This window comes from Haliotis asinina, chromosome 12 (genome assembly GCF_037392515.1).
Source record: "Haliotis asinina isolate JCU_RB_2024 chromosome 12, JCU_Hal_asi_v2, whole genome shotgun sequence".
Classification (NCBI taxonomy): domain Eukaryota; kingdom Metazoa; phylum Mollusca; class Gastropoda; order Lepetellida; family Haliotidae; genus Haliotis; species Haliotis asinina.
The window spans coordinates 42,240,114-42,268,003 of NC_090291.1; the positions used below are offsets into that span (position 1 = coordinate 42,240,114).

The 27,890-nt window shown below is 38.1% G+C and overlaps 2 protein-coding genes across 2 annotated transcripts in view; one reads left to right on the top strand and one right to left on the bottom strand.

The window, feature by feature from the left end:
* The window catches only part of LOC137258516 (sorting nexin-16-like), a 252,850-nt gene that overhangs the window by 39,858 nt on the left and 185,102 nt on the right, over window positions 1-27,890 (bottom strand). The gene's annotated exons all lie outside the window — the stretch shown is intronic.
* Window positions 1-27,890, top strand: part of LOC137257933 (Y+L amino acid transporter 2-like) — a 43,138-nt gene that overhangs the window by 12,784 nt on the left and 2,464 nt on the right. Inside the window, exons 3-8 of the mRNA XM_067795445.1 lie at window positions 3,422-3,521; window positions 9,707-9,751; window positions 24,024-24,147; window positions 26,091-26,194; window positions 26,426-26,522; window positions 27,335-27,484. Of these exons, the coding sequence (XP_067651546.1) occupies window positions 3,422-3,521; window positions 9,707-9,751; window positions 24,024-24,147; window positions 26,091-26,194; window positions 26,426-26,522; window positions 27,335-27,484 (620 nt within the window). The remainder of the gene's footprint in view (window positions 1-3,421; window positions 3,522-9,706; window positions 9,752-24,023; window positions 24,148-26,090; window positions 26,195-26,425; window positions 26,523-27,334; window positions 27,485-27,890) is intronic.

Below are 27,890 nucleotides of genomic sequence, written 5' to 3' on the forward strand. Positions count from 1 at the left end.
TGCCTGTATTGTAATGGTGAAATGCAGTAAAACTTGTATGGTTTCAGTGGTAATCTGTCATTTTATTGCTTGTCAAGGATGAAATCTATTTTTCAAGGTAACAGTTTATTTAGAAGTTGTAAAGCATAAATCTGTCATTTTATTGCTTGTCAAAGATAAAATCTATTTTTCAAGGTAACAGTTTATTTAGAAGTTGTAAAGGGTAGGTTTCCTAGATGTTGCACTGGACTGTTTTCCTAGTTGTTGAGGAGTTATTCTAGAAGATGTGAAGGACTTGTAAAGGAATGTTTTGCTAGATGGGTTTGGTATGGGTTAGTTTCTGAAAGGACATTTTACCTAAATATGGTTTCGGTCAGTTTTCTTTGGTTGGGAAATGTGCAGTGTGGGTTCGTTTATCACAGAACAGTTTATCTAAGAGGGGTTAGGAGAACTGTAATGGTGCGTGGCGTGGCGTGGCGTGGCGTGGCGTGGCGTGGCGTGGCGTGGCGTGGCGTATTGGGTGGCATGGCATGCTGATGGTGTGATGGATTGTAAAGATAAGTCTCCCCCCAAAATGTTTTAATAAGTGCATTTTGAGGCAGTTTTCCTAGGTGTGGCATGGCGTGGCATGGCATGTCGTGCTGTGCAGTGTTTCAAAAGAGACAGGTTTAGGATGGCTTGTGACAGTTTTGCTTTATGGAACGGTACCCTCTGTCAAGTACCTTTATATTTAGAGTGCAAACTTTGTTGTTGTTGGGCTTCAATGACTGGATGCTAGTTGCAGTGACCTATATACGATGCAAGTTTCACATGACCCAGCCAAGCATTTTTCATAAGACAGAGATGTGTTATGCAATACGGTGCTGCTTGAATGCCTCTATTGTGCAGCAGAGACACGTCTATGTACAGTGGTTATCTCTCATCCTATGTTTTTGTTATGCGATCACTAGGTCACTGTTTTTTATTGTCACGAAGTCATTCAAAGTAAACTCAGCAGGTTTCTTCCATTAGATGGAACAGCAATCCCTTCAGCTTTAACTTGTGATGTCATTTTCAAAACTTTCTGGAGCACATTCCGAGAGAGGATGTAAAGTTATAACCTGATACGTGGACTGATGATGTTGAATCCACCCACAAGTAACATTAGCTATGCGCAGAATTTCTTGCATGGCATCTTTGTGAAATGAAGCTTTATGCATTTCAGCTATAACTTCCAGGTGATATACATTTAGTCTGAACAGGTTGTTCGTGATGTCTGCTGTTACCATGTCACATCAAGGTATTTTTTTTTGGTCAGAATTAAGTGGGGATGTCATGATACGTAAGTTTTCATGAATCGATCTATATCATGATACCCATGTCAAGATTCGATACGTATCATGATACCTATTTTTGTGGCAATTTAGTGACATTTTGAACATTAATATTTCATATTTCATAATTGTCCATGAAAAGATCAACAGTTTTGATTCTCAGATATAAAAGATCTGACTTCCCATCTTTGTGCCTGTAAAATAATCATTTATAACTCTCATAACATCACAAAAAGTGATACAATTGCAAAATGCAAATGATACCTAAACATGTTGAAACGAATACTTTCAAAACCAAATACTGATACAGTTTCGAGGGTATTGAAAATGGGATTGTGGCATCCCTAGAATGAAGATTCAGCAGTTTTTAATTAGAGTAGCCATCCATTGACATTGTTTGGATTCCCTACCAATAGCTGTCTGATAGTCATGTGTTGTGTGTCTGGAATTTAGCAAGCTACTAGCTACAATGTTCAAACAGATGGCTCAATGTCGTCTGTATGGTGGCAGTCCATAAATAATCCAGTCTGAACCAGATAATCAACAGCATGAGCATCGGTCTGCACAGGAGGGATGTGTGTCAACCAAGTCAGCAAGCCTGATCCTCTGAAAGTGTCAGTTTTGTCTTACTTTAAGCATGGGTTGCTGAAGACAAATTTGAACCCAGATCTTCATGGGCACTGATTTAAGGAAATGAAAGCTACTTGAATGAAGTGCATCCTTCAGTAATAACCTTGTTGCAACAAAAAAAAAAAAATATAGCACCTGGTGCTCATTAAAAAATTATATATATTGTTTGAGTTTAGGTATTGATGGTTTTGAACATCATTATGATAAAATTATTCTGAGTCTGTGGGATCATTTTTTTCTGCTTCATAAAATGTCATGACATGAACAGTAAGTCATTTATGTTACTGTCTGAAGTCATCAGTCACTGCTCCGAGCCAGTTCCTCGTCAGTCTGTGTTCTTTGCAGTGGGCGTAAGTTAGTTAATATATGAGGTTGCATTTTGTAGATTCATATTGCACCAGTGCAAGTTCCTTTTACATAAATCAAGCCCTAAATGTCAGTCAGTACTTTGTTGATTTACAAAACTAATAAATGCATATTGTAGTATGGATGTGTATTGTTTTCTGTTGTTGTTATTGCAATATCAGACTATGCATGTCATTTAGAGTTAGCGAGTTTTTTTTTTATGCCACACTCAGCAATATTATTGCAATATCACAGTAGTTGAATGGTTTGATTTGTATCGACACACCTCTAAACATATTAATAAAAATATACTGCTCAAAAGAAGTTAAGGAACATGGAATTTATTTTTATTACTGAAGTTAATGTGTCAAACAGTGAGTCTCTATTGAGTAGTGTATAAATATTATATGATAAGATATGCATAAAGTTTTGTATCGAGAATCATGATGAAATTATAAATATTTAATTAAAATTTGTTGCAGACTTGACATTGAGACAGGTCAAAATATATCCCAGAAGCATATCTATTGCATGGGTAAATAAGTAAATCAACATACTACTCAAAAGAAGTTAAGAGTATTTGATTCTTTGAAAGCATGACTGAGTAATTAAAGTGGTGTGAAGGAATCAGGTGTTTTTCAGCCCTTCTGAGTTGTTTATTTTGCTATAAAGTGATGAGCTGCTGTCTTCATCTGGTGTGGTTTATTTTTTAACATCATGTTTCAATAATAGGTGTCAGTATTATTATGAGGAATCTTCACTGATGCTGACTGAACCATACCTTGGTTTATTCAGTGTTCAGTGCCATGTTTTCAGGGGTCATATTGGATTTTCACATCTTTGTGTAAGGGATACTTTTGCTATATAATATTCTTTGTCTTTTTTGAGGCAGTTGAAAGTTTCTAGGCACTGTTTTCAGGCTCCACATTTTCATGTAAAGGATACTGTTGGTATATTCAATATGTTGTCTTTTTAGGGCAGCTGAAAGTTTTCAGGCTCTGTTTTCAGGTTCCACATCTTTGTGTAAAGGATACTTTTGGAATATTCCATATTTTGTCTTCTTAAGTCAGCTAAAAGTTTTCAGGCACCGTTTTCAGAGTTCACATCTTCATGTATAGGATACTGTTCATGTATTCAATATTTTATCTTTCCAGGGTCAACTGAAAGTTTTGAGGCACCGTTTTCAGGCTCCACATCAGATCCCAGCAAATTTGCCTTGGCGTTCTACTCAGGGTTATTCTCCTACTCAGGATGGTGAGTAAATGTCAGTGCCGGTCAACACTGGGCGCAAACATAAACTTGAATTATAGCAGAAATTGACCAATTGTCTCCTGCATACCTCAGCCCAGATAGGTCACATCCCAGTTATAATACCCCAACTGCTGTTTAGACTGGTGTGAGAATTAGTTTTATGGCAAGCATTATAGCAGTAAATTGAGTAGAAGGGGCCACGTTGAGGAGGATGGGGACAGTATGACAAATTTTAAGTACAATCTGAGATAAAATAAAGGACTATTCACTTAAAAGGAGGCTCAAACTTGACCCTATTGTCCTGCTGTTTTGGGATTGGATCATATATTGGACATTTCAGTGATCTTTGGGGTTATTCTCAGAGCCTTACATTAAGTTTTGGAAGGTTTAGGTAATGAAATTCTTCAGAGGCATTTAGAAGTTGGTATAGTAATATAAGACAAAATGCTAGGGGTGTCAGCTTCTTCTTACACAAAGTTTCTGTAGCTATTCCTTGCCCCTTCGTCAGGTGGATGCTAACTAACAGTTACACAGGATAAATATGTTATGGATGTGTATGTATAACGTTAGACTATCGGCCCACACTATTGTACACCAGTCAGACATTGGGTTCTATTGCTTAATCCTCTGTAGCATCGCCATACCAGCTTAATCCTCTGTAGCATCGCCATACCAGCTTAATCCTCTGTAGCAACGCCATACCAGCTTAATCCTCTGTAGCAACGCCATACCAGCTTAATCCTCTGTAGCAACGCCATACCAGCTTAATCCTCTGTAGCAATGCCATACCAGCTTAATCCTCTGTAGCAACGCCATACCAGCTTTTGTATATTTTAATTCTCTTTTATCTGCTGTTTTTAATTGTATGTACATGCTTAAAACCATCACTCTGGCTTCATGTACTTTACTAGTATATTTATCCTGTTTAACTGTTGGTTTGCATCCACCTGACGAAATGGCAAGGGACAGCCCAGAAACGTTTTGTTAGTAATAAAGAAGAAGCTGACATCCATAACATTTTGTCTTATAGTGATAGGTAATGTTGGTGTTTGGCAAAAACAACTTTCATTTCAATTATTATCAGAAATAAGACTTGCATACATTTACATTATTTTTGTATTTAATGTAATTTTGAAAATATTCTAATCCAATTTACTATTTGTAAGGTATGCATAAGTTGATTACAATCCAGTGATCAACAGCATGAGCATTAATCTACACAACTGGGATACAATGACATATGTCTACCAAGTCAGTGAGCCTGACCACCCAATCCTGTGAATCACCGTATATGACAAGCATGGGTTACTGAAAAACGATCCTACTCGAATGATCACGTTCCCATCAGTAAGAGGGCACTGGACACCAGGTAACACATTGTGTCCATATGGCAGATTGAGGCCACGTGTTAGAATGCTTTTACCGCTTGGCAGCCCAACACCATGAGTAGGAGTAAGTGAATAATCATTAAGGTAAACAGACATTCAGCTTCCTGTGTCATCCCTAATGCATGTGAATATGCAGGAATGCAGCTTGGACTTACAACAAAGTATCTTAGGAAAATATGCCATCTAAGGATCATGGTTTGAAATTCCAAAAAATTTCAGCCAGACAACAGGGCTAGTTAGATGTGAAATTTGCCACCCCTGACCTAAACTCACCTGCCCTCAAAATATCTTCATATAAGTGTCTAAATTTTAACATGACCGTCAAGCTGGTGGATTTGAGAATCTGGAAGTCTGTGTTGAAAATAACCTGTCCTGGACTGTTGGGCAGGCAGGTATTTCAAACACTTGTTAAGATGTTGTGTTTAATTTTCATGATTTTTGAAACTGAATGTGTTTGAATAGTCCTTATGAAATGATAACCAGTGAAGATCCGGGGTAGAATTCGCCTTCAGCAACCCATGTTTGCCATAAAAGGCGACTGTGCTTGCCCTAAGAGGTGACTAACGGGATGGGGTGGTAAGGCTCACTGACCTGGTTGACATGTCAGCGGTTCCCTTTCGTGCAGATCAATGCACCTGTTGTTGGTCACTGGATTGTCTGGTCCAGACGGGATTATTTACAGACCACTGCCATATATCTGAAATATTGCTGAGTGTGGCATAAAACTAAACTCACTCACCCATCTTATGCATTGATACAAAGTAGAATAAAACAGTCAGATGAATGTTGATTCTGTGCACAAAGTGTGACTGAGCATTCACCTGAAGAAATGACAAGAAGTAGCTCTGAAATATTGTATAAAGAATAAAAAGAAGATGTTATCCACAAATGTCATGCATTCATGTTCATTCAGCTTCTAAATACCTTTCAAGAACTTTATCACTATTCTGTTATCATTGAAGCACAGTCTCAACAAAATCTTTGTCAAACTATGCTTAACAAACCAACTAGAGGTCTTAAAGATGCAACATGAATGGGAGTTCTTTCTTGCTGACTCAGCTGAATCATGTCATCATACTCTGCTTGTGAATTTCTGTGCTTTATGGTGACAATCCAGTGTTCACGTTTATGTAGAAACCAGCGTTTTTCACGCAAAAAACAATGAAACACGTAAAAAATAGTTTTTGTGCTTGTTTTGGGCGCATAGATTCTGATCTACTTAATTTCAAAAGGTACCTTAAAACAACAACATATAAAGAACCAATATATTTTGAAATGATTCGGGATTGTAATGAAAATATTATGCGCAAAAGAGTTGGACTACACATCTACTGTTTTATTTCTGCACACACTCATACAAAACCTACCGCGAACACTGCATTCAACAGGTGATTATTTACACAATATTTACATGCATGATTGTTAACAGATTGTCCTCATGTATTTTTAAGTGTGGTGTTAAACAAGAACAATTATCCCATAAGTGTTCATGCATAATAAAGTGAGCGAGAAGAGAGATAAAGTGAGTTTGGGGAGACTTGACCATATTTTGCTAGGATAGTTCACCTATTGCTTATTTCCTTTTGTAAGCTGGGGTGATGGGGAAGCCTAGTGGTTGTCACCGCTTGTCATGCCGAAGACCTGACTTTGATTCTTGACATGGGTACAATCTGTGAAGTCTGTTTCCGGTTTGCCTACTGAAGATCTGACTTTGATTCTCGACATGGGTACAATTTGTGAAGTCTGTTTCTGGTCTGCCTGCCGAAGATCTGACTTTGATTCTTTACAAGGGTACTATGTGTGAAGTCTGTTTCTGGACTGTCTGTCGTTATATTGCTGGAATATTGATAAAAACGGCATAAAACTATGCTCACTCAGTTTTATGAAATCAGAACGACTAAACCACAGTAGCTGTTTACTGTTTCATTGTCTAATGAAAGCAGTTGACACAATCTGTCGACAATGAGAGGTCAGGTTGCAAGCACCAATACAGTCAGTATATCCAAGGGAAGCAGGTACATAATGCAGTTGGATGTTGCTAATACCTCCGTAACAGTATTGGTATGTTGTTTTGCTGGCCACGTACCAGGGACACCACTCAGAAGTACTCCAGCACATGTTGGCTAATGTAGAAAGACAGTCCCATATAAATCTGCCTGTCTAAGGCATGTGCTTTCGTTACTTGGTTTCAGCGTTAAGTGATGGACATTTCACTGTCAAGCATATTTCAGCATCAGCGTTTCGTATCCAACATGTTTGAAGCCTCTTTTATCATTCTTGATGAGCAGTTGCACAGACATTATCGAAATATTGTTTCCTAGCACAAAAAGAAGTGAATTAATTTTATCACTATTTGAACATGTGTCATGAACATAGCAGGAAAGAACAAAATGGTCAAAAACATTTTAAATATAATAACTAATACAGAAAATCTATCCTGTAGTGTCTGTAAAAAAGTGTTTTTGGCTTGACCTGTTTCACAGTCAAATAAAATCAGATGAAAAGATCATGTGATTTACAAATTGTGTGTAATAATGTTTTCTTAACAATTTGTTTTGTCTTGTATTGTAATAGTATTTCTGTGATGATGTGACCTAAATTTTTGTTTGTTTGTTCTTTAATAACAGTAGTGTACTGAAAGTGTATCTGTGACTATTATGATGTTTTAGGGTAGATATTTTATGAAACAACTAATCAAAATTAAAAGACATATCAGCATAAATGAGCTGCATTCTGAAATCCTGTTGTACTGCACTTTACAACACATTGCAGTGGCAGGATGTCTGGAATTCAAGTAAACTGATTAAGAATCATGTTGGAGAAAGAAACATTTGTGAGTGATAAATGAGATACAATCATCCCTCGCCATAACGCAGGTTTTGGGGTCGATGGAAGACCCCCTGCATTATTAGACACCGTGTTATAGTACCTATTACATAATGTGGAACAAAGGCTGAGTTAGATTGTATATTCCAAGGACATAACAAAAATGCTATTTCGTGAATTGGGTCCAGTAAAAAATATATTGTATCGTTGAAGTTGAAAACAAACAAACTCTGAAAATGAAAATATATATGTGTAAGGGAAACTTGCAATCAAAAATCACTAGACACGATAACTTGATTGATGTACCAGTTATGCTACCTGCTTATTCAATTAAGCCGGAAATATCTATCAGCTGTGCACAGATGTTTTGGTCCAATGTACAGGTGATTCAGGTAAAAACGATCCAATAATATTACATCAAAGAACTTCTATTCCATTATCAGAATGTTTTACATATTAAGCTGTAATTGTAACAGATTATTTTACATTGCTATCTGTAGTATATAATGCAAGTTTACTGTAAACATATTTAACATAACAATGAACACAGGCTGTTACCTGTCTTGATACAATTTACGTAGGAAACAGTTTGACAAGTCACCGCTGACTTCCCGCAATAGTTGCAACTTTGATTGTAAAAAAACAAAATTTTTGCCCATTTAATTGTTGAAACTGACTTCAATGAGTCAATAACGCTGGTCTCGGAGTCCATGGATTACGAGACTGTAATCTATTGGTGACTGCTAAGAATAATGTGAAATTGGTACTATCAGGGTAGGCACGAAAAACGGACCCTCACAAATGAGGTAAGCGTAAGATGTCCACGTATGGAATGAGGTAATGCTCTCATGGTGTTTCCATTGTTTCTGTCAACAGTTTTAATAAATAAAATTGGGATTGAATTTAATCAAATAAAATATGGTTTCTGACACCATACATCCTGGGATGACTGTGTCAAACCGTGCTAAAGCGTGATGTGTTGCATCACAGCAAACATTGTAACTACTCGTCGTAACTCGACTGACAGCATGTCTTGTCTTTCATAAGTTACTACTACGATGTTGGTATGATTATTATTGAGAAAACCCTGCATGTTTTAAGCATGTGAAACACAATGGATATGTACGACAAACACTGTCAGTTGCCACCCGCACTGAATTTCAGTAGTTTACGTAAGTTATAAGAGTGCAGCAGCGGATTTGTTGATGAGCTAATTTCGATTTCGTGAAGGGGTGTGATCGCAGTACAACCTTTTTATGGGAGCCACGGATTACCCTGCGGTTTAACTGAATCTGCGGTATCGCGAAGCGTGTTATTGCGAGGAATGACTGTACGTTGATTGAAGCTGATAAATTTATGCATAAATCCAGACGAAGTCATATGAAATGGTATTGTTCAAGCTTAAGATTTGACCGTGTGTACTGAGGGCTCCTGGTTTCGCTTGAGCTGAACTGGCATAGCCATTTTGTAATGCATGTGAAAAATATACCATGTCTTGTAGGGCTGTAATGGTGCATTGAACTATTGGTGGAATTTAATTGATGTTTCCTGTAGCAATTGAATGTACAAATGAATGCTATTAATGAATTGATGGTATTTGTGACTAGTGATAGTGTAGTAATTGACTTCTGTTGATAAGTACAAGATACAGAAAGTACCAGATTTGTTCACTTTGATTTTGAGTCATCTGCCCCTATTACAATTTCTTGTCAGTTATTTAAAGAGACTGAAACACCTTCAGCTTGTTTTTATTTCATATACCTTATACATTCATTTGAAAAATTTCAAATGAGACCATTGAATTTGGACAATGGAGAGAGAAAAATATTGCAATATTATTGCAATAGTTGGTCGCAATATATTATTGCTAATGCAACGTTATATCTATCACTCATAAGAGTTGTTTCCCCCTTAATAATCGCTACTGTTGCCTTGACATCAGCTACCATTGATTGTTTCCATGTATTTTTTCAGGAGCTATTTGAACTTTGTCACTGAAGAACTCAAAGATCCATACAAGTAAGCAATTATTTCATGGTAAATATTCATGATAATAGTAACAGTTTTGAACATGTGTACTGTGTGATGTGATAAGCTAGCAGTAACAGTCAAATTACTGTCTCATCAAAGTAGGAATCCAGGTGTTGATTTGTTTTGTTTTTCAGTATCTGCAACGAGAGCAACCTGGTTGCTAAGTTTGGTTGCATCAAATGCAACCTGGTTTATAAGTTTGATTGCACTGTACAAATTTTGATTGCACCATAAAATAATGACACTGGCTGCAAAGAGTAGCACTTGTTTAGCAATTTTCATAACAAGAATCAGATACATGCAACAGAACCTGACCCCTTGATAGTTAATGATTAATGAATCTGTTCAATTTTGCATTATCTGTGTTTATAAATCTGATTTATATGATTAATGCTATGTAACTGATGTACGAGTACACAAATGTTTCTGCTTCTAGTAATGCTAACAGAGAGAAATGTATTACTTACAGTAACTTACTATCCCATTAAGGCACTCAGTGACAGCTATAAGATGGTGGAGGAATTATTGTTAGTTGCACCAGATGCAACCTGTTACTGAAGGTAACTTGCACCAGGTGCAACCTGTTACTTAATGCAACCTGTACCAGCCATTGTTAACATGCATACGTGCAGGTTGTAGATAGCGAAATCACACCCCGAGAAAGATGCTTTGTGTGACCTAGTCACCAGTGTCTGTAGACAGTCTTCCACTGTATCTGTTTTGTAGCCCAGACACAAGGTCAGAGTTCACGTCAGAAGAGAAGTGTTTTCATTCCTGCACAGTGTTTAGTTGAAATTAATTGTCTCATTGCATTTTCAGGTTAACTTGCCATATTTTCTGCAGTATGCTACATATCCATGCTTAATTGTAAACCAAAAGTTACTGTGTTCTGTAATCTGATTGGTTGAAAAACATGATTAAATGGTATTAGATTCCCGGAAACTGCAAGACTATTCACCGCACATTGACACGCAAACAATTGTTTTGTTGTGTTATCAACGGTGGTGACGTCATTCAAATCATATTATGACGTAAAGTTTCAATGACGTCACAAATGAGCAACTCCAGATGCTACCATGGTAACCAGCTGATACGGCCCGCTGATGACACTTCACTGCTGTACCCCTACTCGATGTAAATGAGTGCAGACAGTAAAACCCCTTTGGTTTACTTTTTTGTTTACAATGTCGATAAACATCATGTCTTGTCCAATTTCCGGGTGTTATTGAGTATTTGAAGCACGGGAATATTTCATTTGAAACCTCCGGCTGACGCTGTCGGTTCCAAATGCATTCCCGTGCTTCAAATACTCAATAACTCCCGGAAATTGGCCAACACATGATGTTTATCTCCTAATTTATTCATCACTCAGGGGGATTCAGTATTTTAGATTTTTGGAGGGTTTGTTTTGAGTTTAGTTTTACGCAGCAGTCAAAAATATGACTGCTGCATGGCAGTGGTCTGTAGATAATCGAGTATGGACCAGACAGTCTATTGATCAACTGCATGAGCATCGATGTATGTGATATTGCTGGAATATTGTGAAAGCAGGTTAAAACCTCATTTACTCACTTGCTCTATGGTAGAATATGATACAATAATTTACAGGCAGCTTTACTGATGTGGGGACATCATTTCTGGTGTCATGTGCTGTGATGTAGCTGGAATATTGCTAAGAGCGTCAGTAACCCTTGTTTACTGACTGAGACCCTACATATGTACTCCCAGTCCCTGCTGAAAGTTACGTGGAAAATTGATCTCTGATAGAGTGTTGGTCTATTTATTACAACACATGAACCTATACTTTTCATCTGAAAGGCAACTAAATGGATGAGCTGGCCAGACTCACTGACTTGGTTGACACATATCTTTGTATCCCAGTTGTGTAGATCGATGCTCATGCTGTTTATCACTGGATTGTCTGGTTCCGAGTCGATTAGTTTCACAATGCCACCATATGACTGCAATATTGCTGAGTGCAACATAAAACTCAACTCATTCACTCACTATTGATTATACATTCACTCAGTCAATTTCACCACCAGTATTTATTAGAATTTCTATTCATTATTTTTCATAACAACACTGTAGTATGTGAGGAGATTGATTGTATTGTCAAGAGTGACTAACATATTTCAATGATGCTGCAGACTACATGATATAACAATATATCACATGCCCAGCAGTAAAATATTAATGGTATAACATCAATATTCAACATCAACAGCATTGCTGTACATTCATTCTTTCTAAATGTGTTATACATATGTTATAAAAAGTAATGATGTTTGTTTACTTATTCTTTTAGCCAAATTGATGGCTACAAATATTCCTCATGGTCTTCCAATCTTCAAATTGAGAGCATGACAAAAGTTTGTTGTTTAACACTGTACATGGCAATATGTCTGCTAAATAGTGTAGAAAATAATCGAAACTGGACTAGACAATCCAGTGATCAATGGTATGAGCATCAGCTCATGAAATGGGGATGATAGCTCAGTCATTGAGCTTTACAAAAGACCATATCTTGTCAAATTAAGTTAGATAATATAAATTTTGTTAAATATACGGTCCTTATGAGATTAACAGTTGAAAACAATAGCATTATGCTAGTTTCCACCAACCAGTATCTGAATAAGCTGGATGGGCAGTTACAATGCCTTCGTTGATCGAGTGTACTTGCTATATCAGTCTCTGGATTGTCCTGTAACCAGGTTACTGTCTTATAGCTATATTATTGCTAAGTTCTGATTTATGCAAGAAACAAAAATTACAATAGTTTCATATTCTACTTAAGCCATATTTGACATACACAGGCAAGTTGGTTGCCATGGCCTTGTTTGAGTGAGATAGCTTCATTTCAGAGAGGAGGGGTAGCCTAGAAGTTAAAGCGTTTGCTCGTCATGCAACATGGGTTTGATTCCTGACATTTCTTGTGTTAAGCCATTGCTTGATATTGCTGGAATATTGCTAAAAGCCACATAAAACTAAACTTGCTCGCTCATGTATGTGACATCTGCCTCTGTATCTGAGTCCACTGAACTAAATACCCCTAGCTGTCATTGATCATGTCTGTCTAACAAGTGTGGTGAAATTCTATACACATATTTGTCATCTTCAGGTGAATGTGTTAATGTTGTCGAGGAACACGTTTTGAAGCCCATTAATAGCTAATAATCACTCATCTATTTCTTTTAAATGTATGTTAATTTGGCTAAGGTTTAGTATTAGGCTAAATATTCATGTTCCATTTTTTACAGAAAATTAATTTTGACCCTGATTCAACAAACGGTTTTCTAACTTGATGTTTATTGTCAGGAGTTCGCTGAAATGATCTGTTGCACAGTTGCTATCTACCTGTTAGTAAAAGTGGCAGTGTCACTTGCCATGGAATTCATTAGCCATGGGAATGCAGACTTATGGTTGACTTATCAAATACTGATAATATTCAGTGTCAATAAAGTAGAAAAGCTGTCACTGGTAATGAAAGTTAAAGTGTAAATTTGAAAACTGTCTTCGCCTGCTAGTGGACACCTGTCTTGCACCTTTTTTCATCATCAGCAGTGGTGGGGTAGTCTAGTGGTTAAAGTGTTCGCTTATTATACCAAAGCCCCGGGTTGATTCCCAACATTAGTACTATGTGTGAAGCCCAATTTTGGAGTCCCCCGCTGTGAAATTGCTGGAATATTGCTGGGATATTGCTAAATATAACTAAATATAACTAAACCCTCACACTCATCTAATTAATTGGATACATGAAGATAAGTGGTGAAAACTAAGTTTTCAGACATGGTAATGAACTTTATCCTCAAAGGAAATGGTTAAAACATACAGGCTGCATATAGCAAGAGGCTGTAGGATGAAGAAGGGTAATCCCTCACCATCTTTCTTCATTTGACACTTGAAAAAATAGCAAAGCATGTTCACACTGGCCAAGACTGTCCATAGAGGCCAGACCAATGTTTGCCATCTTGTGTCAGCAACACATTGGCTGGACAAAGCTGAAATCTCTTCCTGTCATCATTGTAGAGGTTGGGGGGATTTATAGCAGTTCAGAAGGGGGTTACCCCCTTTCTTTTGAGGGTCTACTTAAGAAGTGTGTGACACTGTGACCCCTGGTGACCCAAACAAAGGCCCTTTATGGGAAAGACCTTGACCCTTGTTGAATGATATTTGCATGTTCTCTGGTACTGCTAGACTGATTCAACTGATATTTGCATTCTTATTAAGTCCGATGATGACATCTTGCTGAAATCTGTGGGCTTTTATTGCATGACTTTTGAATGAGTAGGTTTCATACAAATGGTGGAAAAGCCTCGTCAAAGACTATTCCTGGTGCAGTCTAAGTAAACTTAGTCTCAGTGTATTTTGTTACACTCCACCACTGAGTCAAACAAAACCTAGTAGAAGGTCGTGTCAGGTAACCTTTGAGCGACCAATGACTGTCCAATCAAACTCGAGACTTTTAAATAGATTTGGTAAGCTGTGTTCTGATTGGTCAGCCTCAAAGGTTACCTGACGCGACCTCCCATAAGGTTTTCTTGGACTCAGTAGCAGAGTGTAACGGAAAGTACTGAGGATAAGTTTACTTAGACTGATTCCTTGTATACCCCACAGTGATATTGCTTGAATATTGGTAAAACTCACTCACTCACTCACTCACTCACTCACTCACTCACTCACTCACTGACATATATTTAAGCACAGTTTAAGCATCTTCTTTCTGCTATATCAAACACTAGGATACCAGTGTACACAACTGTTGGAACTTGGTGTTATGAAGAGGGTCCTGTAGGGTAGTCTGGTGGTTAAGAATGGGGTTCAATTCCCTCCATGTTTGCAGTGTATTAAAGTATTGTGTTCTTAATCATAACATTGCTAGAAGAGATATAAAAACATACTTTTTCACTTAATCATGGTGTTTAGCATGAGAGGTATGATAACCTTAGTGCTTAGTGTTTGTACAACAGTGCCCAGTTTTAGCTGGAAGCGACACAAAAAGATGCAGGGCAGAAACAGGCATAGGTTTCAATATAGCTTGGTCAAACTTATCTGTTGCACACATGCACATGAAATACTGATGTACACTGAAGCCTCCTATCTACCCGATGATGTTACAAAAGTGACTCACAGAGTCGCATTGTTTCCCAGGTTCTCGGTTTTCTTGGTAGGTATGACTTACGTGGGGGTCATCAGTGTTTCTCCATAAGAAGATACTGACACATTCCTCGTGTACAAAATTACCATTCTGATACATTTGAATTGAAAGGTACCACATGGTAATCCATCTAATCAGTTTATGAGCCCATCATGGTGCAACTTCTGATAGCACAGGATTAGTGCATGTTTGCAGTGTGTCACTCTGGAAGGTGTTTTCATGGGTTATGTGGTATGGATCCGTGCAAGGAATACGAATATTTAGAAAACTTGAATACCTGCTACAGTGAATCCATAACAAATTTATGTAGAATACATCACTAGTAATTTTTTTGTTCATTTGCATTCAAGTGATGCAATGGCTGAGGGTGTGACAGCATAAGCATCAGTGTGTGCAATTAGGATATGATGACATGTGTGAGTAAAGTGAACCAGCCTGAACTCCCTACCTATCAGGTTGAAGCTGAAGACTAATAGTAACCTGGATCTTCATGGGTGCGATGGCTCAGGGATGTCTGAAATCCTGGTAACAGTTCTCTCAAGATTCTCCTAAGACCTGAATCACTTCAGTGTTGAAACAACACTCACATTTGATGTGTACAATATTCTCAAAGGTGATGAAACATAATTATAGTGTCCCCTGGCATTGGCATTGGCTACTCATTTATCGTGAAATATTGAAGAAAACTATACTCCTGACACATTTTACACATGATTACTGTACATGCCAAACATCACTAGCCAAATACATACATCAATGCTGGAGTGAAATGGTATACAGAGGTGTTAGAATATTTTGCCTTTTGTTTGATTTACCATAATGCAATCCAAATATTTGGTGTTTTTGGTTTTTGTACCATTGTTTTTATTAGTCTTTTTAAACCTTTTCTAAAATGTCTAGAAATTGAATCATTTTGTCAAAATCTTATCTAGGTTAGACTATTGTCAGTTTTCTGGATTATATGGCTATATCTCATATAACCAAGCAAAAGGACCAATTCAAAGGTTTTGTATCACAGTATTACAGTATTATGACAAAAGCATACCATCCTGAGGCTAGAACGGACTGTTTCACCCCAACATCAAAGGTAATGATAAACAAATAAATAGCTATTAATAGAACAAACATATATTTATGTCTTCGCATCAGTATTCCGTATTGCATCGTTCATTTTGTTAACCTTTTAATCTTTTTTAAACCTTTTCTTAAATGTCTAGAAATCATATCATTTTGCCAAAATCTAAAGAGTTTTCGCTCTTGTCAGTATTCTGCATTATGATCTATCTCTTATACTGAACTGAACTGAAGGTCTTGTACCATGATACACACTATGGTAAGCATGTACCATTTCACGCCTACATCCAAGATGATACTAAATGCTGGTTGTGTCAGGACCACTGACGTGTGTTGTGTATCGTCTGTATATTAATCAGAGGACCTGCTATGACTCCTGGGGAATGGCAACACAGCTCAACTGCAGTGCTCTCAAACAAGACATTTTTTTCTGTTTACTGTACAGACTTTGACATTATTGTAACAAGAAAACTAGAATCTTTAAGGACTGGTAATGGAACTTGGGTGAAGGAAATGGTGTCATGAATTGTTTTTACTTGTATAGGAGTGAGTGAGTGAGTATGGTTTTTTTTAGCCCTTTCAGCAATATTCCAGCAATACTGTGGTGGGGATCATGAGAAAAGGGCTTCACTTTATACCCATGTTGAGAATCAAACACGAGTCTTCAGCTTGACAAGTGGACTCTGTAACCACCAGGCTACCCCACCACCCTTACATATATAACCAGGAATTGGGAACAAGAACATTGACAATAGGCCATTTTCTGAATTTAGAATGGGCCACTGCCCTTGTATCAACTTCCAAATTTTAATGGGCCATTTTTCATTCTAATGTGCAAAATGGCCCATGGCCCCTTCCTTTCCCAATCCCTGTATGCACAAAATGGTTGGGCCGGTTGAGGCATGGAAACATACAATCCCAAGACCAAACTCACTCCAATCTGCTTTTTGTCTGGTAACTTACTTGGTTGACAATGTTGTCATTGGTACTGCAACCTTGATAACAGTGTAGGTCAAGCAGTAATATTTATATGTTGGATATACATACATCATGAAATATTTAATATGTATGTAATGCATATCAGTTGTTTATGATTTACATGTGAGATGGTGACATTAATATACCATCCCACATGTTGCCTTGGAATGCTGCCCAATCCTATACCCTGTACTGTGACATGAGCTGTATAACTTGATGCATGCTGATATCACCCCTTTGATACTGTAACTTAATACTGACCTCCCTGCTGATAAATTTGAGACTCTGTATTCTTGCCCCAATTTCTTGAAAAAAACTTATATTTGAGTTGTTACTCAAATATGATAAAACGCATTTGATGAATGAACTAAATTGGTATAAAACTCAAACTACTGTAGACATTTTGAGTTTGGTGAATAGAAATTTCTTTGGTTGCTTGGGCTTTTATATTTCAGTTGAGTTAAAAAAGTTTGGCTGATTCAAATTGTGAAACTCAGTTTGAGATTTAAGTAAAAAGTTAAGTTTGTTTGTTAAGAAATTTGGGCCTTATCAGTTATTTGTTTAGGGATGTCACCTCAAGTTCTTGATGGAACGGTTGCGTAGCTTAGTGGTTAAAGTGGCTGCTTATCAAGCCAAGTATCCAGGTGTGATTCCTGACATTGGTACAATGTATTAAGCCCACTGTTGGTGTTCCCCTCTGTGATATTGCTGGAATATTGTTGAAGGGGTTGTAAGACTAAAAGATCATTCCTTTAAGCCCTGGAATAAACCTGCTAGACATTTTCCCTTTCCATGATGTGCATATTCACTTCGCATCTATTCTCAAGGGACAAGCTTTAAAAGGTGTAAATGTTGAATCAGAAAGGTTTGAATATGGATGTTCAACCTTGAAAAGGCATATAGTTTGCCTTGAAAGTTCTTGAATTTGGAAGTTCAGTCTGGAAAAGAATTTCGGTTGGTACTATAACCAATAAGGAAATCAGCTTTAAAGCTGAAGGTCTCACTTTTAGCCTTGATAAGGCCTGAAAATGTGATGGCCATGACATTTGAGGACTTTTGCAGAAAACATTTTATGTATGTCTTATGCAAGTATTTGTAAATGTTTATTGCTGCCTCAGTAAAATAATGGAAATAGTCTGTCCAGACCAGAATATCCAGTGATTGATTGAGTGAACAACAATTTACACCCAACAGTAAAAATATGGTTATGGGAAGGTCAGTTTGGAATAAGCAGCTACTTGAATGAGATGCTTGATGACTACCTTTAATTCCTAAAGCCCTTTCCAGTTGTTCATTGAATCTAGGAAATGGTATTTGTAGCTGACATTCTGATAGAATAGGATGGGCAATCTGCAGTGTGTTAATGTCAAGGGCCTCATTATCCTGCTGCAATACTACTGAATGTAGAGGAACAACGAAAGCAGTAGTATCATATACCGTGTTTAACATTTCCAGTAACGGTAAAATAGTTTAAAATATCTTCCCTATCAGAGTTTTTTTGAGAAAGATTTGTTTATGTTTCAAATCAGTGTTCTAGTTAATCATTATGGTCTGGGGGTAGCCTAGTGGTTGAAGTGGTCACTTGTCAAAGACACAGGTTCGATTCTCAATATACAGTCAGGCCGCGTTAATCCGGACACTTCTGTTTTTCATCAAAAACGTTCGGATAGTGAAACGTACGGACTACTGAAATGAACTTTTATGAACACAACTACGGTAGGGTTACTTCCCTTTGACATGGCGGTACAAAAACATACGAACGTATACAAGTTTCAAAAGACTTTATTACAGTTTGTAGACATAATAACTTGAATATTCATATAATAATCAATCAAAGCATACAATTATGTCTGGATAGATTATACATACACGTAACAAAACTCACTTGTGAAAGAAATCTACATGACGGTAACAGTTCTGAATGGAGGAGCTTTTTTACTTCGGACCAGGCAGTTTTCTCTGCCTGAGATAAGATTAAGCATCTGTGGCGTGGTGTTTGGGGGCAAGAAATTAACTTTCACGTTGGTCAGTTTGACATTGGCACACTGGTGACTGGCAGCATTGTCACGAAGTAAGATCACGTGTCAACCACATGAATGCATCAGTCTGTCAAATGATCATAGCCAATCACAAAACATATCCGATGTCCGAAATTGTGCTCTTGCCGATAGAATGTCCGAATTCTTGACCAAAATGTTTACACATAAGATCAAAATTGGCTTTAGGGTTTTCTCTTTTTTTGTGCGGCAGTAATTTCACATCTTTTACGCCTAGGGGCGGGACTTGTCATTATGACTGACAAGCGTCAGCTGATCTCATTTTGACACGATCAGTGTTTTATACAGGAAGTAAGCATGACAGGTATTACTCCAACTAACCAAAAGTGAGACCTACTAATTGATCAAAATCACAAACTAACGACATCTTCAACTCGCAAGTGTCACTTAACAATTACCACTGAATGGGGCTCATGGTGTGAAGGGATTATCCGAACCTTTTTGATGTACCGCCGGATTAATGAAGCAAAACTATGTGTAATTAGCTAATCTGTTACTGCTGATTAACGTTCGGATACGGAGAGTGAAGCACCGGATTACTGAATCAACAGTTAATGAGTTTACATAGTAAACAAGATTGGTTACAGCTAGCTATTGTTCGGATATCGTGGGAATCGGATTGTCGGGGTCCGGACTAATGCGGCCTGACTGTAGGTACTATGTGTGAAGCCCATTTCCAGTCGTATTGTTGGATAAAGTGGTGTAAAACTAACCTCACCCATTCGATGGTCTGATAATATTCAAACTGAACCAAACAGTCCGATGACTGATGTCATGAACATTGATAACTGATACTTAGTGTAGTTTATGATTACTCATTTCCTATTGAAACTGTGCTGTTTTCTTCAAGGGGCATTGTTTAGCCTAGACCAGGATTTGATACCCAGCAGAGGTACAATGTGTGAATAACAATTTTGGTGTTCCCAAATTCGTATCTACTCGTGTCATTCCGGCAAATTGGATGGCGTCTCTCGTGGCCATGTCCTTATCAGAACTCAATCTGTAGTATCCAAGCATGAGGAATGTAATGTGTATTTGTGAGATAAATTTACTTTTCTGAACTCTTAAGATATGAAAGTGCTTCTTTAAACGTTGCTAGTTCTGTGCCTAAAAGTACAAGCACTGCCCTAATCTTCTTCCAAGCTTGTAACAAAGGGTGTTGTTGCTAATATTTAGTGAATTAATATACACAGACATAGGTGTTCTGGCTTACTGACTTGGTTGATACATCATCAGTTTCCAATTGCACAGATTGATGCTCATGCTGTTGATCACTGGATTGTCTGGTCCATACTTAAATATTTACAGACCACCAGCATATAGCTGGAATATGCGGAGGGAAAGAGGGGAGATTACCATGTTTGTGGCAATTGGCAGTTGTTTTCAATTGAATTTTTGTCATCTTTATCACGGCAAAATATTTGTCCAGGTAGTTCTCCAATTGTAACAGGATTAAAACATGGTTGTGTGGACAAATATACTGTGGTCCATTTTCACATGATGTGAATTCATTAAATCAGGAATAATTCACACTATTTCTTCTCCTAGTACAATTATGCTGTGTTATTCTTTAGGTACATTGTCAAACAGAGGTGTTTCACCGTCAGCTAATCTATTCAGCATGTTCAGCATTTAGATTTCATCCTTAATAAAAAAGAAGGTCATTATGACCTTGAGAAGCTAATGAGGCAGATGTATGATGTTTGTATTGACGTAAATTGATGTTAATGCATTATGAATTCAATTTGTCAAACTTGTGTAATATGGAATGTGGGATTGAAAGATATCCATTTGATGTGTGAGTGATTTTAGTTTTACGCTGGACTCGGCAACATTCCAGCTATATGTCAGTGGTTTCTAAATAAGCAAGTCTGGACCAGACAGTCCAGTGATCATCAGCACGACCATCGATCTGCTCAATTGGGAATCGATGACGTGCCAACCAAGTCCGCAAGCCTGACCTTCAATTCCTGTTTGTCGCCTCTTACGATAAGCATGGGTTACTGAAGGCCAGTATTCTAACCTGAACGTTCACGGGTCTCCATGTGATGAATGAGGACTATGTAGTTATAAGCAGCATTATCTGTATGGTCTGTATATAATTAGTCTGGACCAGACCATCAAGTGATCAACAACATGAGCATTGATCTACTCAGTTGGGATAGGATTTGTCATCTAGTCTGACCACTCGATCCTGTTAGTCATCTCTTGTGACAAGTATGGGTCACTGAATATCAATTCTAACCTGGATTGTCACAGGTTCTTGGTAATAGTGTCGTATCATAAATTAGTGGCACACACAAATGTGTCAGTAAACTAATTTTTAAAGGCAAGTAGTGACATTTAGTAAGTTTTATGTGTTTATCCCTACTGTAATCAAATCCAGTGACAAATGTTCTGTTGATTTTTTAAATGACATTGGAAAGTCATCTTGACACTGTTATAGAGTGATTTACAAAATTGCTTGCCTGACCAAAAAAACCCTTCACAAAACACTGGGTTGGAACAACTGGCAATGGGTTATTTCCAGCCCAGTATAAACAAGCACAGAGTGAAAGTCTGAGTATGAAAACATGGCCTGGGGTTGTATGTATCTGAGCTGGGATGATAGTAACAACATAGAAACGTCACTCATCTGTCAAGATTGCATTGATGGAAGTGTGTCCTTGCTGTTTCTGGTCAGCTATGTATGGGGCACTATTTGGCAGCAGCCAGTACGCAGACACCTTTTGGGTGGGCAAACCACCAAATGAAGACACTGGTTGACTATGATAGGATGTGAAATGGGATTGTTAGTGGGATGTATCTTGAGTTGAATATGTTTTTCATTCAAAATGGTATCTGAGTTAAAGTTATTTTGATAATAATGATGGTAAGGCCACATACACAGCGTTGAACTCCAGGCCGCAGGGACAGGTCGGAGCACATGCAACATGTTTGACATTATTACCCCACATAACCCAGGCTTCCTGTGACCTGCTAGAAGGTTAATATACTACCGTTCTAATGTTTAGACTCACTTATTCATTCACCGTATGTTGTGTGTATATGTGTGGTTACATCAAAGACTGATTTCTTCACTAACCTGCGGGTATCAAGTGTAAACCTTATGTAAATGAATTGCTTGATGATCATGCATCAAATTGCTGAAAAGCATTTGCAAATATCGTGCATATACATGTGCATAGCAGCTGCGTTTTATTGAGAATTAACCAATTATCGCTGAGTTTCATCATTTATTGAACTCTTCACAATAATCTTTTCAATGCTACAAATGTGTTTTACAATACATCAGTACCTTTAAACAGTATGGAATATTTTGCAAATTGTGCTTAAGAACAGCTGACCGAAGTAAATGACTACATTTACACTAGCGAATCCGAACATTTGATGGGTAGTATAATCATAGTATCTCAAGTGCATAATTTGATTGTTTCAAATCATTTTTATTGGTTATTCCCTTGGCTTGTAATGTGGGTCCGTCCGTAATGAGTCCGTCCATCCTTAATAATACCTCTGGGTATCCATTTTCAGCAGGGTGAACTGGGGCAATTTTGTACAAAATCAGTATGTGATGTATTTTAGTTGCTGACCTCTCAACATACAGGTCTTGTTTTCCGACAGTAATTGTGATGTCCTTGGGTGAAAGATTTAGTGTGACAATAGCTGTCAGCTCTGAATGAGGACTAGCATGCTTGAATGTTTGTGACGATGTTGTTCAGCCAGCTACTGAACCAGGCCGTTGTCAAACACTCCATTAGAACTCCACCAACACCTGCAACTCACCAGAGCCAGTCACTGAGAACATTAATCAGCATTATTTCAGCGAACACAGATATTAAATTTACTAAGAAAGTTATACATTTTCTGGAGCACAGTGGTGTAGTTGTTAGCATGCTGGCCTTTCATGAAAAAGGCCAAAGTTTGAATCCTGGTGGAGACACCAAAGTTTGTGACCTGGGTCTCTTAATGTGTTGTGTCCCTGGGCAAGGCACTTCGATGACCAATGACATGTGTCAACCAAGTCAGTGAGCCTGACCACCCGATCCTGTTAGTCGCCTCTTATGACAAGCATAGTCACTTTATGGCAAGCATGGGTTGCTGAAGGCCTATTCTACCTTCACTGGTCCTAGTTGCATTGTTTCTATGAAAGACATTTATTTGCCCTTTGAACTTGATCTGAGATGATATTTTTCAACTGATTTCAAACAGTCACATATGTAAAGTTGAATGTTGATGTTGATAAAGAGTTAGAAAAACCTGGGAAGAGGCTTTACTTACGAAAAGTAAAACCCGTGAGGAAACAAAAACCTCAAATTTGGTTATTCTTGGAAAAATAGTCATGTCTAATATATAGTGAGAAGCACCCTTCAGATCCTCCATGATGCCAGTTTGGTGTCTGCTGTCATCGTCAGTATTCGTCAGTTCATTTTAAATGTAAACTGAAGTATGGCAAACTGATGTGAAGAAACAGGGTTTCTCAGTTTGCAGGGCTCGATTTAATATTTTTACTTGCACTGGTGCAACCCAAAGTTACAAAGCGCAGCCTAGTTATTAGTCAAAGTTGCACCAGATGCATGTCAGTTTATGAGAAACAATAAATCTAACATTATAAGCATGTCGGATCATTTTTCTTCTAAACGTTGAATAGCTATGGAAACACATAGGCGTATCTCGGCTACGAAGGCTCTTGTCTCTGTGTTGCTATGGTTTCAAGGGTACTATATCAGATAAAGAATTATGTTTTAAGACAGTACTTTGCAACTGGAAATTGGTTGGTGCAACTAGATTTTTATATAAGGTTGCATCTGGTGCAAGCAGGTTATCCTTCCCTCCATCGATGATGAAGGTGATGGTTAAATAAGTATTATCAAATTCAACATCAGTTCATTACATTTCTTTTGCCCAATAGTTTGTATGTTATCATCTGTACGTATCATTTTGTTGTTTTTTGGAAAATTTGAATAGTTGCATATTTTGTTTACCGTTTCAGAAATCTCCCACGTGCTATCTGGATCTCGCTGCCAATGGTGACAGTCATTTACCTGATGGCAAACATCGCTTACTTCTCTGTGATGACACCTGCTGAAATGCTGCAGTCAGATGCAGTAGCTGTTGTAAGTCATCAGGGGAAATTATTTAACTTATTTATAACATAATTGAAAAGAACTCGAAAAACCTCACCTATCACAGCTCAACACACAAACAGGAGGCCGTTGTGTTGCCCACTTGTCTCAGGTGTCCCAGTTCTTTGTGTCCTTGGGGGCACCAGGATTGTGGGTTTGGATGCAGATTTACATACAAGGGGTTTGGCTAAAATGATGACATCGGGGACTACTCTATCCCCATTCATTAATGTGAGGTGATATAACTTGAAACCTGTTGACAGCATGTGTTTAACTCACTCACTGAATGTCATTTTGGTTGTCACTTACTCACTCACTCACTCACTCACTTAGTGTAGTGGAAATCAGTCAAGTCAGATACCAAAGGGAAATAACTCAATAACAGGCAGGTTTGAAACGTGCATGATTAATTATAAGTTACATCTGACTGCAACTAATAAAACTGTCAACTGTTACCAGCCATCGGTACTCAGACATTTTCTTTATGTATGTAATAATGAACATTTATAAAGCGCTTGTGCATACTCAAAGTGCTTAGACATTACCCTGGTTAACCCAAGCTGCCTGTTAGACACTAAAAATTTAAGTCACGTCTTATCCCACTTCGTACCCATTTACAGCTGGATAAACAGAGGCAAACAAACTCACTTGCCTAAGTTGAGAACACATGTCACATGTACCTTGTTGTGGGGCAGGACTGAAATCCTAGAAACTCAAAAGGTGTCAAAATCTGTCAAGGACTGTCTATGACCAGTGTTGCTTAAGGTCACTTGATTTGTGATGTGGGCTCTGTACACTGGGCTTGACACCACCATAATACAGTGCAGCACATTAATAGTAGGATATGCTCTACTACTATTACTACTAGTGACGACCCTGGTTTGTTCTTCCTTGCAATGGTGTCAAAATGGACTCAGTCTGTACGTGGACATTGGTCATTTTCAGAGCAGAACTTAAAAACCATACAATATTTATTCACCAAACTTGGCACATAGGTCTGGTGGTGAACTGGTGCCTTTAGTAGTTCAAGATTACTGAATCAAATATTTTGTGTGTTTCCATGGCAACAAGTTTGACTTTGACTGAATTTTGAGGTAGTGCTCCTTTCTGGAGTAGAACTTGAAAACCGTTCAATACTCTCCTTTCACTTTGCTAGATGCATGCCAAAACATTTGACATTGTCAAACTAGTAGACATATGCATTTTTTTTTTTTGGCATAGCGGGAGACCGATGACTTTGTCTTCTTGTTCGATTTTGGTTTCTAGGCTTTTGCACTATACTCCTGCTCATAGGATGACCAAAGATTGCAAATGTTACAAAGCTAGATCACTAGGACTCCTGCATTAAACCTTCCTTAGTGGTGTTCCAGTTAATTGAAATATCTGAAGATAGGTCGCACTGACCAAACGACCAAGCTATCAATCACAGTTTCTCATACTGGAACACAAGCAATTTTGGAACTGTACTTACTGTACTTATTTGAAACACCTGTGATGGAACAGATCTTCAAAGTTGTCAAAACTTGTTTAATTCTTAGAAAACTCACTTCACTAACTGAAACATCATGACTGAATATTTCTTGAAGACTCGAAGAAGCGTATATTGATGATATATTAGTCATCACTTTAAAGTAGCAAGTTGCATCATGGTGTACATATCTGCAATAACAACCTGGATAGGAAAATCTGAAAAACCAACCTTTTTCAGTGATTGTTCATTGGTAATGAAGCAGTCGTCAGTTATGAGATTTCAACCAGTTCCCAACAATAACTGACATGCCATGGTAGAAATGGAACGCTGCCAGATGCAGGTTTGAATGCAACTAATTCACTCACTCACTCACTCACTCTTTTCAAGGAGGGGCACAAACAATATTCCCCGTGCCTCTATCATTCAAGAGGACTTGTTTTTAAACAATTACTCTTTGTTTCAGACTTTTGCAGATCGTACTCTAGGAGTGATGGCTTGGATTATGCCTGTATTTGTAGCCTGTTCCACTTTTGGTGGGCTCAATGGTGCAATCTTCACATCTTCCAGGTAAGTAGAACTCTACTAGCCACATACAGAAACTATGCATTGTGTAGAATGCTAAATCTAAATATGATTCAGCGATATGTTTTGAAAAATGTCGCGTAATGCCATAGGAGATTAGGTTTATGCAGTATTCCATGTCAGTGGCTATATTACCTATCGGTAAATATAATAATATATAATGTTTGTAATTTGTTTTTGTGACATTATTACATGATGGTATTTTATTCCATCCAGGTTATTTTTCGTGGGAGCACGACAAGGTCATCTGCCAGGTTTTCTAGCAACCATTAGTCTGAAGACGATGACTCCATTGCCATCATTGTTGTTTGGGGTGAGTGATATGGAATTACCAAAAGTTCTTTCAGTTCCAGTGTGCCATCTTTATGTTTTCAGTGCATCATGTTTCTAGTGATGTTGTGCATCAAAGATGTGTATGTTGTAATCAACGTTGGGTTGTTTTGATCATGTTTCTAGGATGTTACTCCGTGTCTAGAGTGTCTGACAAGAGACCAAAGGCTAGGGGTTCAGTTCCCGCCACTTCATACCAAAAGACCAAATAGTGTACTTGTTGGTCCCTGTCTAGAGTGTCTGACAAGAGACCGAAGGTTGGGGGTTCAGTTCCCGGCCACTTCATACCAAAAGACCAAATAGTGTACTTGTTGGTCCCTGCCAGGCACTTGGTATTAATAGGTACAACAAGGACTGGTCGGCTTGGAGTTGGTGCACGATGTGTGTGAGTGGGGTCTTCATGCTAAACTGCAGCATGTTATCTCAGTGAGCTAGCTTTATAAAACCAGCGAAAGTCATGGCTAGTACAAGCAGCCACATATTCACAACCATGCATGTCGTCATGTGAGCGAAATATTCTTAACTGCGACGTTAAACCCCATTTCCCCTCATCTCATAAGATGATACGGATGGTGAGGTAGCCTAGTGGTTAAGGCGTGTGCTCATCATGTTGAAGGCCCAGGTTTGATTCCCCACAAGGTTACAGATTGTGAAGTCCATTTCTGGTGTCCCTGTGATGTTGCTGGAATATTGCTAAAAGTGACGTAAAACCCAACTCAGTCACTATTATGATGTTGTGCAACAAAGATGTGTATAGTTTAAGAGACTACATGTAGTTTTTGATCATGTTTTCAGTGCATCATGTCCCTAGTGATGTTGTGCAGCAACGATGTGTATGCTTTAATCAACTACGGGTCATTTGTGGAGTCACTCTTCATTGCACTCTCTGTGGCTGGCCTTCTGTTTCTCAGATATACCCGTCCAAATATGGAACGTCCAATCAAGGTAAGGAATGTTTTAACCATCCACAGACCCATGAAGATCCACGATGGAATAGGTCTTGAGCAACATGTGCTTGCCACAAAAGGCGACTTTGCTTGTCATGAAAGGCGACTAACAGGTTTGCTGACTCAGTTGACACGTCATCGGTTCCTAATTGCACAGATTGATGCTTATGTTGTTGATAACTAGATTGTCTGGTCCAAACTTGATTATTTACAGAATGTCTCCATATAGCTGGAATATTGCTGAGTGTGTTGTAAAACTAAACTCAGTGAGCATCAATCTGCGCGATAGGGAACCAATGACATGTGTCAACCAAGTCAGCTAGCCTGACCACCAGATCCTGTTAGTCATGGGTCGCTCATGTTGAAAGAAACGAGTCTGATAGTTTAGTGACATAGTGATAACT